At 52.3% G+C, this 15,161-nt stretch overlaps 1 protein-coding gene across 1 annotated transcript in view; it reads left to right on the top strand.

The window, feature by feature from the left end:
* Positions 1 to 14,650, top strand: part of LOC119113434 (homeobox protein unc-4 homolog) — a 39,684-nt gene extending 25,034 nt beyond the window's left edge. The window contains exons 4-7 of the mRNA XM_037237747.1: positions 7,358 to 7,547; positions 11,930 to 12,099; positions 13,071 to 13,187; positions 13,671 to 14,650. Coding sequence (XP_037093642.1) covers positions 7,358 to 7,547; positions 11,930 to 12,099; positions 13,071 to 13,187; positions 13,671 to 14,168 — 975 coding nt within the window. The 3' untranslated portion in view covers positions 14,169 to 14,650. The remainder of the gene's footprint in view (positions 1 to 7,357; positions 7,548 to 11,929; positions 12,100 to 13,070; positions 13,188 to 13,670) is intronic.
* Positions 14,651 to 15,161: the final 511 nt, after the last annotated feature.

Genomic DNA, 15,161 nt, shown 5'->3' with positions numbered 1-15,161 from the left:
TACGCCGGTAAATTTACTTACCGACGATTTAATGGCAGGTTAAATTTACCGAATTTCCCGGTAAATCGCCGCACAGAATGTCCCATTAGCCACCATGTGTTGTCCAACAGCGTAACCAGCCGAGTGAATGCTCCTTTTTAAGGCCTAGGTTATAATCAAGCAGAACGAAGTCAACACATCCCACGCGGATAAACCTGCTCATCATTACCACCGCTGATATTCCATTTCACCTCAACAGCGGTCGTATTAAGCCTGCAACACATGCTATTGACAAATGTCTTAAGGTCGCAATACGTGGTATGCCACTCACCGACCTTTGCAGATGAGTATGGCCGGACTGGGGTCGAACCGCCTCCAGTCCACAGCCCTCCCCTCAGCCTCAGCCGCGAATGGCCCTGGCAGTGAAAGCGGAGGCTCCCTCCAGGCCAGCAGCGGCGAACGTTTGGCTCGAGGAGTTGGATACCGGGCAAGGCCCAGGCTGGCGCTCGTAACAAGATGTCGGCGCGGCGCACAAAGTTTCACAGTTGAGCAATGGCAGCATTATTGCCCTGAGCAATGCGAGAAGCTTTTACAAACCCTTGCAAAACAAGGCGCGAGTATTGGTGGATGCAGCTTAGTTCTGAATCCAACCTTGAGTTATTATGAAGTTATCTTGAATGCAAGTCTACGTGAGGCAATAAAGACGCAACATGTTTCACAATTTACGCCATGGGGACCACAATTTGCATTTGCATGGCCAACCCATGTAAGTCTGAGGGCATCCGTAGTCTTTCAAAATCAGTCTTTTTCATTCTTTTTCGAAATCGATGTCACACGCTTGCACTCTTCGGGAGCAAAAAAAAAACGATGCACGGAGTGGCGCTCTCCCTGAAACCGAGCCACGTTGACCACCGCGGCTAACGCCAGGTGGCGGGCGGCGGGCGGGAGAAGACGATCATGTGTTGAGAAGCCTCATGAAAAACCTTCAAATAAATTACTACGATCGAAAGTTAGACTGGGCATGTATTTCGCCCAGGAGGCTTCGAGGTTGATTCTTTGGAAGGACGTACAGTTCCGGCAATGCAAACAGCAGATACCATGAAGTGCGTCAACAGTCCGCGGTGCCGTAATTGCCGTCCTGCTTCTTTTCTTCTGCTGTTCTGCTTCTGTGCTAGCAATCTGGAAACTGTACAGGGGAACCGTCTACTGTTGTCTGCGGAGCCGACGCCGTGTGGTCTATGAAACCTGCAACGCCAGGCCTCGGCAGTTTTGCTCCTAGAGATGCGCATGTTCAGACCTATTTTAGTTGAATTTTCACTAATATATTTTGATGAAAACATGAAACGCTCCAGGGGAACAAGGTTGGCTATCTCAAAACAAATTTGTTTCACCCTGTTTGAATCTAAGCTGGCGTTTAACCCATGGACAAGGGGCCGATATTCCTGTAGAACCCCAAATGACCGGCAACGTCCCTGACTGTACCAGCTTAGGAAGGGCAGAAAGGTTATTGTTAGGTGGATAGGGTCAGCATATTATGCGATGCAGTCATTTAATACCTGGTCCTTCATTATTTTCCTTTAATTTGGACTTCAAAATACAGGCAGAATTGTATCTTCCTGTGGTTTTTGGCTTCTGTTTGAGTTACAGGCAGCAACAAATTAAACTACAATGAACATGAATTCCTCGAAATGAAGTAGGAAACGCATGCTAGTTTTTTGATAGGGCCTTTTTGCGAACAGGTACCCGTCGCCAAACTCTACATGTTCGCTTGAAGTCCCCTCCTCACCAATGTTATCAATTGTTTCTTGGCAATAGCCAAGATGATAAAAATTGATAGCGTTTTGGTGCGGTGTGGATTCTTGCTAGACACCTAACTCAACTCGTCCAGTCAATGCGGTGCCTATCGGTCCTTACGTGCAGTATCCCATGAAAATACATTCGCAGTGCCTCTCCTCACACTCTTTTATTATTGATATGGAGCTGGATCCCGTTTTCTCTTCTTTCGTTTTGAGTGCGCATCTCGTCACGACATGCTTTGCCGTTTCTAGACAAACAATCATGCTCTCCTTCAGACCTTGCCACTTGCCATCTTTGCGGCACATTTTGATGAGCGTATGCCTGCGATGATAAGAGGCTCCCTTCGTGATGCAATGTCTTATTTGATCATTTGATCCTTATCATGAACTTGAAATGCAGACTTATTTTTTTGGAAACGGCTTCTTTAGGTACCGATAACGCACATCTTGCCTTGACTTGACCACGCTTTGGGCACATCGTATTTAACATTGGGAACGGCGCCGTACCTGTGACACATGAATTCTGCATCTCTAGTTCCAAACTGTTTGCCTATGAATTAAAGATATGTTCTCCCCGCGAATGGAATGTGGCCTATTACATCGTGAAAGCGGAACGTGTAGTCCATGTTGCTACGATACTAAAGTTCCTTCGTGACTTCAACATATTTGTTATGAAATGCAGCGCTTTGAGAGCCAACTCCTTGCTAAAACAATCTAAAAAAACATGTTCTTGTTGTATGGTTTCAGGCTTAGATCTTGTTCAGCAGCAATTGCAGTCGACACAGATGCAGCTCTCCATCAGGCACACGATCGCATAAGAGCACCAGTTGCGGGACATTTGTTGAACTGAGCGGCTAAAACACATGTTGAGCAAGCACATGTTTACATTACTGCTGGCTCGCCCTTCTGCATTTTGTCGCTATTTTCATAACGTTCTCCTTCGGTTGGTTCATTTATGCGTAAAACATTAAGTATTCGTCATCATGTCACATCCTATTAATTAGATCGTGTAAACAATTACAAGACCTCATAATTCATCTAGCACCACGCGAAGGTATTCATTACATATTCTTAATAACAGAAGCGAATGAACTTATCACAGCCAGGCCACGGGGCAAGGGAAAGACCCTTCAGAGCAGATGTCTCCCATATGGTTCATCTGCATAGCACGTATAGGCTCTTTTCACGCTGCCGTCATTAGACCGCGGCTTAGTTCGGTACCAAATTTTCAATGCATGAAGAGCAGGACAAACATGAGCAAAGCCCATGAAGTGGGGCGTATCGAAAACGCCGATAAATTTTCTCCTGCCTCCGTTTTTTGTCTTTTCAGCATGTACACATTGGTCATTTCACGTTTACAGTGCTGCATGATCACATGAGGCCAAAGCCCATGTCTCGTGGGTCCCGTTGGACTAAATTTGCTAACGTAAAATGAGTAGGTGCATAAGGACGAATAAAAGCATTCCCACACACAAATGCACCTGCTATCTTGATAGTCCTGACCATAAACTGTGGGTCTTGCTTATGCTTATTCTAGTTCTCGTGGATTTCATATTTTGTACCTAATTCGGTCATATCTACTCCCGCTGGCAGAAAACCGGCTCTAGCATGGCGCATTTGCTGAACGCATGACGCCACGTCGCGGGGATCACAAAAAGTCAGGAGTGGGAGTGCATGATTACTGCAGAACACCAGATCGATGCAAGTACGGAAGAGCATGTAATTAGTGATACCTCGTCGTCCTTTCTTGACCTGATTCATGCCAGTCAGCGCGAACAGCCACCAATCACCAATCATTCTCCCACACCAAGCTTGAGCACTTCCGCGTGATTTATCATCGCCCCCTTATCATGTTGTCTGGTACTCACTTCTCGTCGGAAGAGTGATTTTTCGTGAAACCGCTAATTTCTGCATTTTATTGCAAAATTGATGTCCGCTTCCTGTCAGCTGATACGCTCCAAGAGTGAAGGATGCCTTCTCGGATCACAGATTGCTGCGCAGTGGTGCACTCCCTGTCGTCCAGTTTGATGTACGTGCCGCATGTTAAAGTTATGACGCATTTTGCGGTTAAGGCAAGTCTCGGTCCACAGATGCTAAAGTCTTGTTCAGGATTAGCCTTTAACTCGCACACCGACTGCACTAGTGTTCTCCACACGAAATAAATAAATGCTAAGAGCATCACCAGTGTAGGTGAGGCTTTCTGCTTACGTTGGGGTATGGGCGAACTTTGCACCGATGGCTCCGAATTATCATGGGTCCTCCGTTTTGCACTTAATGTGGACGCGGATTTACAAAAGCATCGTATGGCATCTGAAGGCCCCTGGTTTCGCCAACAGCTCCAGGAACAAAGTTCGCGGCTCACCCAGAGTACATTAGTATGGGACATTGTCACAAAGCTACCCGAATACCTCTTCTGGACTAATGGTGCATTATGGGTTATTGGTGCATCATGGGTTATTGGTGCATTATACTGTATGCGCGTGCAGCTCGGAGCTTATTTGCCGGGGCTATCAGCTGATCCTGTCTGGCTGCCAGGTTTGGTCTGACTTTGACCTAACCCACGACACGGACCAGTCAGGTGGAAAGGATGTTGGCATTGTACACTCTGGCCGATTTTCAGCCACCTGACGCGTACGACGCCGTACATCAGCGTTCATGCGGAAATATTTGAGGTTTTCATGCTGTCGTGCTGCGACAAACCGAGGCTTGCCGGTGGCGAAACTCAACTGGTGGAGCCTAGCCGATGTTAAATTGCTTGCGTAACTTTTTGCACTCGAACTGGTTTTTACACACTCATGATGTGACAAATTTACAACATGACATGTTCAAACGACTCGAAATAAACATCATTTGACTTTTGACACGTGCGTTGTAGCGCATCGCGTCCGCGGTTTTCATCTGCGTGGAACGCCAAACCGCATCGTGATTGCTGTCCCACGTGACGGATTTCATGTGCTCTTCGTGGGCGATCGCAGCCATTGGTGTCAAATGTCCAAACTGAACACCAACCTGCTTCCTTAACTTTATTTGTTGGCACATCGTGCCTAATACCGACGGCTGACGAGTTGAGACGTTGAGTGGCATGATGCAGCGTGCGGTTATGCCACCTCTATCATGTTAGGATGATGTAAGGTGTCCAACTTATTCTATTTTACCAGATGCAGTTTTTGCACGCTTGACCAGGGATGGGGCTAGCTGCTGCGTGGGCTTCTGTACCAACGTTTTGCCTCTAAGTTCTTTCACGCAGGGCAGATTCAGGTCGAAATGCGCTCAAACAACCACGTAATATATTCATACAGTTGATACGTGATCTGTGGAACGCTTCGCGTTGCTTCTCCACGCCTGTTCTCCCATGTCTGCCAGTGCGCGTGCCCGTCCGTCATTTTTCGCCGACAGCACAAGTCCTGCACGTGCTTTGATGCCCGCGGGGCACTGCGCCCAGCCGAGTTATGAAGCCGACCTCGTTAGTCACAAACCCCATGGCGATGCCGACAATGAACGGGCGCTGGGGCGACGTTCGAACCAGGGCGACCTGTCGTCTAACCTCAAACACGGCCTTCGGAGCATGCTCGAATATCGAGTGATTCTGCCTCGGCCGCCGGGAGCGTAGCGTGCAGCTCGCTAACGGGCTGTGATGATCACGTCATGGCTGCCCTGGAGAGTGTCTTGTCTCTTGAAGAGAAATGCGGACTCCGTCGGTGGCCCATAATCCACCTGTTCCAGCGCCTCAGACGCGCTGGATGTGTCAACCACTGTGGACGAATCACCGGCTGTAGCAATATCACCAACGTAAAGGCCAATACGACTGCTATCGATAGGCAAAATGCCGCAACGTGCTTCCGGCAACTGAGTGGCATTTTTTAGGACTGTGTCCCTGGCCCCGGGGTCTGTAGTTTTCTATTCTGTTCACCCCATTGGGATCTTTTTAAAGGGAGCGTGTCTAGTCAAGCTGGGATTTTTTAACAGTGCACGAAGGATGGAAGGGAATTTCGATTAAAATAATTTGGTGTTATTGGCTTCTATCAATTTGCCTCCAACTGACGAGGTATTGCCACAGCCACCAAATTTTCTTTGGTTTGTATGGAAGAACGAAGTTATCGGGTAGTCCCCAAGCAATATTCACTATAGCACGCATCGACATCATTGAGCAGGTATCGTTAGCTGTAGCCAATGGCTTTTCGAGAATGTCGCTTGTCAGCGCTGACAGCAGCTTGCAGACGCAGCGATGGCGGCGGCCATTATGTTGTTGTTGTTTTTTTTTTGTTCTTTTTGCTTACATTCAGCTGAGGGTTGCAGGTGTATGGAGTTGGCCGCATGGTAAGGCTGGTCAGTTGATACGCACCGCGCTTAATTCATGTTGACCTACTTTGTACTGAGATGAGGCACAAGTATTGTGTCGTGTCAATCGGCTGCACTAGACTCTAACAAAATGTGATTGTTCTACGTTGCTTTGGCAGCGGCTATAGGCGGCTAAGATTCCTATGCTCTAAATTTAATGACCGAATTCCGAATGCACGTGCACCGAATTCAGCGTTCGAAATAACAAGGCACATGCGCTAAAATTGTTGCTGTGATGTCGCTGGTACACCAGGCATGTTCAGAGTATTACGTCTCGTCTCGAATTCTCGTCCGTTTCGAATTACGCAAGGGATCTTCAAGCGTTTACTTCTCTATACCGCCGCCGCTCTCCCTATAAGCAAGAGACCGAAGCAACCAAGATAATGGCAATGTCACTAGCACGCAGTTGCTCGTCACATATAAGCCAGTGCATTCGTCCTTTCCTGTCCGCTGATTGGCTCATTGTTTAACATTGCATTTGTTCACGCACAGCCACCGACGCGATCGAAAAAGATAGATAAATAAAAACTGTTGCAAGACCCAAATGTATATTTAGCACCAAAATTAACCATAGATGGTTGCAAAACTCCCTTCAGCGTGTATTTGTAAAATCGAAAGCACTAGACACGCTCTCTTTAAGTTGGTGAACGGTTGCTGAGGTTTGATTGTCAGCAATTTGCGAATTTTGGAAACCGCTGCAGCTATGACGATGAACAGCAATTGTCGCTATACGTAACAAAGAGGGCGCAAGACGAATACATGGGGAAAAAGCGGTTTGAATATCATGGAGAACTTTGCCTTATTATCCAGCCGAAGCCTAGTGCATTGAAATCTACTTCTCCGAACATTTATATTTTGTAAGCCGATGTATTACGCGTGCATTTCCTGTCACTTACTGGCATTGCATAGACAATTCCGTCGTCGCCTGACGTCTCCACTCGGGGTGCAAAGAAGCTCGGCGCACACTTCCTTCGGATCTCGGATCCAATTTGAAACGGATATCGAGCTGCAGGCGTTTCGTTTGTAGCCTACTGTAAGATCAGATCTGCTCGTCCCATCTGCCCGCTCGTTGGTTCCATTCGTCCCAGTTCGGTCACGTTCGTCTTAGCTGGCTGATGTCCCAGCTGTCCGCTGACCAGCAGTGCTCGTCTCAGATGTCCGCGGCTTGGAAGTGGTCGTCTCAGATGGCTGCTGACCAGCAGTAATCGTCTCAGCTGGCTGCTGACCAGCGCTGCTCGTCTCAGTTGCCCGCTGACCAGCAGTACTCGTCTCAGCTGGCCCCTGACCAGCAGTACTCGTCTCAGTTGGCCGCTGGCCAGCAACGACTGCATCAGCTGGCTGCTGACCAGCAGTGCTCGTCTCAGCTGCTCACTGACCAGCAGCGCTCGTCTCAGCTGGCCGCTGACCGGCAGTGCTCGTCTCAGTTGGCCGCTGGCCAGCAGTGACTATCTCAGCTGGATTCTGACCAGCAGTGCTCGTCTCATCTGTTCACTGACCAGCAGCGCTCGTCTCAGCTGGCCGCTGACCGGCAGTACTCGTCTCCGTCTGCCGGCCATGGCCTCGGCAGCTACTCAGGCCCGCCAAGAAATGGTCGGCTAATGCCCGACTAATAGCCGGCATTACCCGACCGCCATGAAATATGGCCGTAATCATTTTAGACGGTCTGCGCCGCACTGATGGACGCCTGAGCCGACGCGGCAATGGCGCCGCGTTGCATGCGCCGCGATCGTATCGGTTTCAATTTGCCGGCCGGCCCGCGGCGTATTGATTGGCGATGGCGCGGCAAGCATTCCGACACGCCACTGCGCCGCCATTGCCGCACGATTACGCGCCGAGTTCGCGCCCGGTGCGCGGTAATTGACGTGTGGGGAGGTGAGGGTCGGCACGCGCTGGAGGGGGTGGAGGTGGCCCGCCCGCCGGGCAGCAGCGCGTCACTGCCGTCTGCGCCGCTGTCTCCAATCTCGGAAACTGCTGGCTCCAGCGCCTTGAGCCGTCGCTTTTCGACTCGTGGCGCACGATTTCGTCGAGCGATGTGAATCTGGTGGCCTCGGGTCATCGTGGTGCCTTCGTTCCGGTCGGCGGCCATTGGATGACGTTGCAACCCTGCCGACCGCAGAAACTACCACTCTGGTACAAACCGTGATCATTCCACTTGCGGCACACAATTTAATGAGCTGTTGTGAATGTCGTGACTTCAGCTGATCGTGACGACCACGCCTAGACCATGGTTGACCACAGGGGCTATAGCTGAAAGTGACTATTCAAGTGGGTAGCTGATGTATGCCACTGTAAACGCCTCCGATTTCAAAACGTACTCGCCCGGTTATAAACTGTCATTAGAACCACTGCATTTGAGTTGATTGCACTTGCAAGCCCGATGACCTCAGGCCAGCACGGCTATCCTGATCCAAGCGGGCGGTCACGAGGCGACGTTATAGCGCTCTAGCCAGTAGCGGGCTCAGAGACGGCTGCTGCGGAGACGTCGGTGAAGAAGTGCTGCCCTCTCCCACCGGGGCAAACCGCTTAATTGTGGGCTGATTTAGCGGCTCTGACCGAGGCTGGAATCCTTGAATGAGGCTCCCAGCCTGCTGGCTCATGGCAGCTGACTTCGAGTTCGCAAGTGCAGAGACCTCGGACGGTTCCAGGCTGTAGTGTCATAGACGGGTGGAATGTGGGACCAGAACGCCCTCGAAGCGAAAACTCACCGTCGTGGCCGTGGCCTACGCTCGCCCGAAAAGAAATCGCTCTTCGGAATGCACTCGGAGGGAAGGGATAGGGGGCGTGTCCGTGCCAGACAAGCTTATCCCATGGCTATGGCCGTGTTCGACATCTCAGGCATTGGCCTCACCTGGTATTGGCGTCACCTCGTATTGGCCTCACCTGGTCATTGGCATTGGCCTTGGCATCACCTAGTCATTGGCATTGGCTTCACCTGGCATTGGCCTCACTTGGTCATTGGCATTGGCTTCACCTGATATTGGCCTCACTTGGTCATTGGCATTGGCCTCACCTGACATTGACCTCATCTGGTATTGGTCTCAAGTGGTCATTGGCATTGGCCCCGCCTGGTACGCTCGCTGATGGGACTTCCCGCAGAGCCGGCCCCGGGAGGACACCCCCTCCCGACCGGTGTCGAATCGTTTCCCGTCGAGACCGCGCTGCTGCGATCGCCGCTGGGGGTGCCACTGGGGGCGCCACTGGGGGCCGCTGGGGGTGCCGCTGGGTCTGCGGGAGGTGGTACTAACTGTGCCGGAGCCCTGCCGCGCCATTGACCTCACCGTGGGACGCTGACCGGCGCGACACGGACCGTGGCAGGGGCGTAGCGCCAGCGATTGGATCAGGGATCAGAGGGTGCCGATGGTGTGGTTAACGCGTCTGCGTTGACCATTGCGCTTCTGGGAAACCAGAGGTACGGGGTTCGATTCCCCGCGGCGCCCGCCCTTCCTGCCAGGGTGAGAGGCAGGCGACGCCACACAGCCTCAGCAGCTGAGAGCGTCGTAAGGCCCCAATGACTCACAGGGACCACGGACGGCGTGTTATCGCTGGGTGGTCGACGGTGGCTGGTTGGGTTGCCGTGAGTAGCCAGTACCAAGGAGCTGTGAATCGTGCTTTTTGCAACTAAGACCGTTTTCCTCAGTAGCAGTACGATTGCTCAGGAGGCTGCGGCAGCCGATTGTTTGCCGAATTTGCCTTCAGGGCTAATGGTAGGAGCAAGTTTTGAACCCTCATCTCAAATAGAAACAATTTCAGCGTGTATGACAATTCGTTTTGTGATGTGAAATAAGCTCCAGCCGTCAAGCTTTTGCATCCAGGGTGATCTTATCACCCAGAGGCTGACTTAGCTTTTGAAAATGGGGAAGGAAGATAACAAATACTTCGTTGTCAGAGGGCGACCTAGCTTTTCAGAGTGTGTTTGTGGGGGGGGGGGGGGGCTAACTGACACATGCTTCGTTCCCAGAGGGTGCAGTGGCGCGAAGATTTCGCTGCCGGGGGTCCGTGATTTCGTGCTATCTGTCGAAGCGCAACGGAACTCAAAATCCACTTCAAAAGGCGATATGAACTCCTGAAATGACTCCGAACCTGCAACTAAACTACACCCAAAGTTCAAAAATGAATCCACGAACTGCGAGCACAGAAAGCTATCATGAGCCAGAACAAAAACCCCGGCGGCGCTCCGATTTCGGCCGCGCTGACTGACACCGGCGGCGCCGCCCCCCACGTGGTGTCAGTCGCACCCCTCGGCCAGCGCCGCTCTGGATCGTGTTGCAACGTCCTTCGTAGTACGGTTCAGAGAGTTCACCCCACTCGCCGCCCCATTGCCGCAGGGCGCGAGCATAGCCATTTGTGTATTGCATATGGCTTTGGTCACGCTTTCATGCAGGGGCAGAGGCGGGGGGGGGGGGGGGCGGAGGCGGGGCAAGGGTAAGGCGCAAGGGACAAAACAGGAAGCTTTCCGTCCCCGAATTTTTTCGAAACCTAGCACCATGATAATGCTTCTGCACAAAAAGAAAGGCATTACAGAAGCGGCAATGTTCTCTGAACTTTGGGCTCTTGGCGAAGCTCATGTTGCGCCGCATATCTACGTCTATTTTTCGATGCAAATGAACGTCTCCTTTGTGGTGACGTGACGATGGCGTTTTGATGACGTGACGATGCCGTTGCGATGGATTGCTGACGACGTTGTGATGACCTGACAATGGTGATGTGGTGACGTCTTCCATGCGTTCCACCCGTGCAACAACGCTGGGGAAAGTCAAAGCCCGTGACTCATAGCACATGTTGGTGGTGTTGCACGGAATACCAAACCGTGCAATGACCAGCGAGAGGCACCGCCTCCCACATACCAGCTGCAGAGCGGGAAAGCATCCCTTCATGCAATAAATTCACATCGTTTGGACACCAGGACAGAAACAACCGTTAACCCTATATGGAACGCTTCCATGGCTTGCTGCTTGTTCGCTTGCAGTAAGCTCATTGCTCCCTTCGCTTGCCCATTGCTGGACAATCACGTTGCTCTGGTTTTTTACCCGTCGTTTTACTTCCGTGCCAAGACATTTGCCCCTCCCCCTCCTACACACACACACTCACATTAAAAGACAATAGCATTTGTCGCGATCCGAATGTTATGAATACTTGAGCGACGAAAGTAGCTTTATTTGCAACTGACCTACGAAGAAAGCACCCAACTTTCCTTAAACCTCGGGGTCCTTTCCTCGCCCTGATTGATCCATTTCTCTAAATTAACCGCACATTTTGTCGCTGAACGGTAATGTGCATGATGCACAAAACAAAAAATGAAACAGCAAGTTTGGCGGCACCCTCTCTGCCCATTACAACTGATCTTTGAACACGTGGAATAAAAAGTGTGAGGAGTAAGGGAAAATTGCTGTCTTGGCGCGCGGGGGATAATGATCGACTGACGATTTCTACGTCAATTTTTCAAAGGTGAGAAATTTCGTGTGGGCGAACGTAGCTCCAACGCAGCACAAGATTGCAGAGAACAGCCACACCCTTCTTCGAAATTAATAAGTGGATCGCACATGAGCCATAATGCATTGTATGAATCGCTTGATTGTCAAGATATCAACAAGCTAATGCTTTGAACTCTGCGTTGTTGCTTATCATGTGGCAGTCATTATGCTTCACCCACATCAGTTCGACAACGGCCATTTGCAGTGGGTGGATCGTGCTTGATTGTGCTGACAGGTCTCGTAATTGTGTACGAGTCTGAGGCTCGGCCTCTATCCCGCTGCGTGCCGTTGCCCCCTCCCCCCGCCCCTGACCACGGCCCGCCTAACCCCGCGCTCTGTCGGCAGAGTTTGAGGACGGCGAGGACGCGGCGTCGAAGCGGCGCCGGTCGCGCACCAACTTCAACAGCTGGCAGCTGGAGGAGCTGGAGCGTGCCTTCCAGTCGGGCCACTACCCGGACGTCTTCATGCGGGAGGCGCTGGCCATGAGACTGGGGCTCACGGAGAGCAGGGTGGCGGTGAGTGGCGCCGACTGCCTCGCGCTGGCTATGAGACTGGGGCTCACGTGGAGCAGGGTGGCGGTGAGTGGCGCCGACTGCCTCGCGCTGGCTATGAGACTGGGGCTCACTGAGAGCAGGGTGGCGGTGAGTGACGCCGACTGCCTCGCGCTGGCCATGGGACTGGGGCTCACGTAGAGCAGGGTGGCGGTGAGCGCGAGCCGACTGCCTCACGCCGGCCATGGGACTGGTGCTCACGGAGAGCAGTGTGGCGATGATACCGACTGTGGATCACAGCGACACGTTACGCGACCCAGGCCAGGCGCTCAGGTCGTACAGGCGGTGATTAGCGCTGCTCGAGTCGGTGGCGAGTGTCGCAGGAGGGGGGCGGGGTATTTCGCCCAGGTCACTCACTCAGGTTAGCTCTCTGGAGAGCTGTGAGAAACGACGGGACGGTTTTCAGCACTATCATGTGTGTACTAGAGACATGTTTTTACACCTTTGTTGTTAGCGATACTCTTTTCTCGCCAGGTTAGTTCTCTCAGTCGCAGTCTATGGGGGGGGGGGGGGGGGGATGACATGCTGCCGTAGCTGATGCATGAAGCGTCTGCGCCTTTCGAACTGCAGATGTATTAGAGTCAAAGTAAAAGGCGCGGGACATCAGAGTTCGGTCCCAGGCTACGAACCTCGCTGTTCCCGCCTGGCACGCATTTGCAGTCCACCCGGAACCTGCGCTGCGCTTCTGCTGCGTTTCCCAATAGGGAATCACATCGCCTGACGTAATAGCGTAACGAGCTCAGGACAATTAAAAGATAACATTCGGCACTATTACGGTGCAATTTTCACCTAGAGTCCGCGACGCTATCAGAGGCTGTGATCTTTCCTAATCGGACCCTCTAATCGACTCTTCTAATCAGGTCTTCCAGCCGGGTCGCCATCTTCTCGAGAGCGCTGCGCCGTTTTTGTGTGTGACGCGCCGCCGCTCGCCGCAGGTCTGGTTCCAGAACCGACGCGCCAAATGGCGCAAGAAGGAGCACACGAAAAAGGGACCGGGCCGGCCGGCGCACAACGCGCACCCGCAGACCTGCAGCGGCGACCCCATCTCACCGGTGAGCTCACCCGCCGAGGCACCGCGCTCACCGTCCAACTCACACAAATCACCGCTGCCTTCGCTGTCCACCTCACGCTACCCCAATCGTCCGATGCGCGAGAAGGCGCATGAAGGTCCAGCGCGTTCACGGCGCATGCGCGCGAGTCATGCCTGGACACTGGACACTGGACGCTGGACATTGGACACTGGACACTGGACACTGGACACTGGACACTGGACACTGGACACTGGACACTGGAAACTGGACACTGGACACACTCATGTTAACGATTGCCCACGGCGTCTCCCTGCAATTGAAATCGCTGATTCTCCAACAGCGTTCGCTTGCGCTTGAGTTTTCTACCCCTCTGAAATGCAATTCCTGTAGCAGGTGCTGCGCCAGGTACACATTCTTGAGCTGAGTGGCGCACTGCTTGCGCTTTAAGTTGCCCCATCTGTCCCCACCCAGCCGTGCGCGCACAACACCCATTTTCGTTGGCAGGAGGAGCTGGAGCGAAAGGAGCAGGACAAGCGCGAGCGCAAGCTGATAAAGCAGCTGGAGCGGCAGCAGCGCAAGCTCGCCCAGAAGGGCATCCACGTGGAGCTGACGACGCTGCGAGCCGAGTGGGAAGGCCGGCAGCGGCGCGACGAACCGGAGATCGACGTCGTGTCCACCGAGGACGCTTCCAGCGATTCGCTGAGCCTGCCGGCGCCGGCGCCGGCGCGCAAGGCGACCCTCTTCAGCATCGAGAGCTTGCTGGGTGAGCGACGACCGGACCCAGTGGAAGCCCAGGACACACCTGCTGCAGATCATGCTGCAGGCCCTGTTGGAAGCCCTGCTGGATGCTTTGCTGGAGGCCTTGCTGGAGGTTCCGTTGAAGATGTTGCTGCAGACCTTGCTGGAGGCGCTGCGGGAGGTCCTGCTGGAGGGACCGATGAAGGTACGGCGGGAGACCCGATCGGAACGGAGGATGTGGCGGCCCAGCGAGAAGGTAGCTAGGCCCAGACGAACCAAAGTTAAGTACATGTCCAGCCTCGTTATTGTTATTTTCTTTAAATCACGAACTTCGCAGTGTGAAGCTGTCTTATCAATTATTCGTGGGGTTGCCTCATTATGTATGGTGTGGCGTGACGGACGCGTGACGGACGACGTGACAGATAGGGTGTCACTGCGGCGCCACAGAGGTCAGAAGTCAGTTCCTGATATCATGTCTACCACCTCTTAGCATCCGATAGATTTGATCGCATTTTGTTACTAGCGTTCTGCTGCATTGCCACCCAACAACCACGTTCCTACGACTCTCTGTTGGTTGAGTTTTCTAACATATCAGGATACCGTGCAGTCATTTGGAGGGTTGGCTCTTTTGCGCAGCCATATGCGGGACTAACAGTGAGATACGTACGACTGCATATGCGAGTGATAGTTGTAACTTTGAATGGTACATCCACGTGAAATATAGCTTTACCCAATCTAACACGGTAGCCCAGCGAGGAGTTACCTTGTATTTGACGATGGGATTGGTTTTAACGCGGTGGTTCGGGCGTTTAGAGAATATGATATGGACCGTGGTAAATAATGGTGCGTTAGCGTTGTTGTAGCTTGAGCCATACGGTTATTTCAAAATTCGGCGTATGTGTTCATCGAATAAATTAATTGTGCCCATTCGGTTGTCTGCTGGGCTGTGAGGTCGTCATATACCCATTAGGTGCAAAACGCCCACGCCAGTGATGCATGGCAAGGCCACAGTCGCACCGTACAACATTCCCGAGGCTCTAGAACAGGTAAGAGCAAGGCTTTAGAACCCAGGTAAAGCCACGCCGTCCTCAAAAGTGTCCCGCTTCTGTGACGCACATGGAGCAAGACAAGGAAAACGTCGGTGAATTAAATTCAACGATGCAGGGTGAACTTGGCGGAGTGCACGTGACATTTTAGGCATGACCACTTTCATAGATTTACACGCCCACGCTCGCATCAAATATCCCAGTGACGTCA

This window comes from Pollicipes pollicipes, unplaced genomic scaffold, assembly GCF_011947565.3.
Source record: "Pollicipes pollicipes isolate AB1234 unplaced genomic scaffold, Ppol_2.1 Scaffold_7262;HRSCAF=8765_pilon_pilon_pilon, whole genome shotgun sequence".
Taxonomy (NCBI): domain Eukaryota; kingdom Metazoa; phylum Arthropoda; class Thecostraca; order Pollicipedomorpha; family Pollicipedidae; genus Pollicipes; species Pollicipes pollicipes.
Note: the sequence above shows the minus strand (reverse complement) of the source record. Positions and strands in the feature narration are given on the sequence as shown.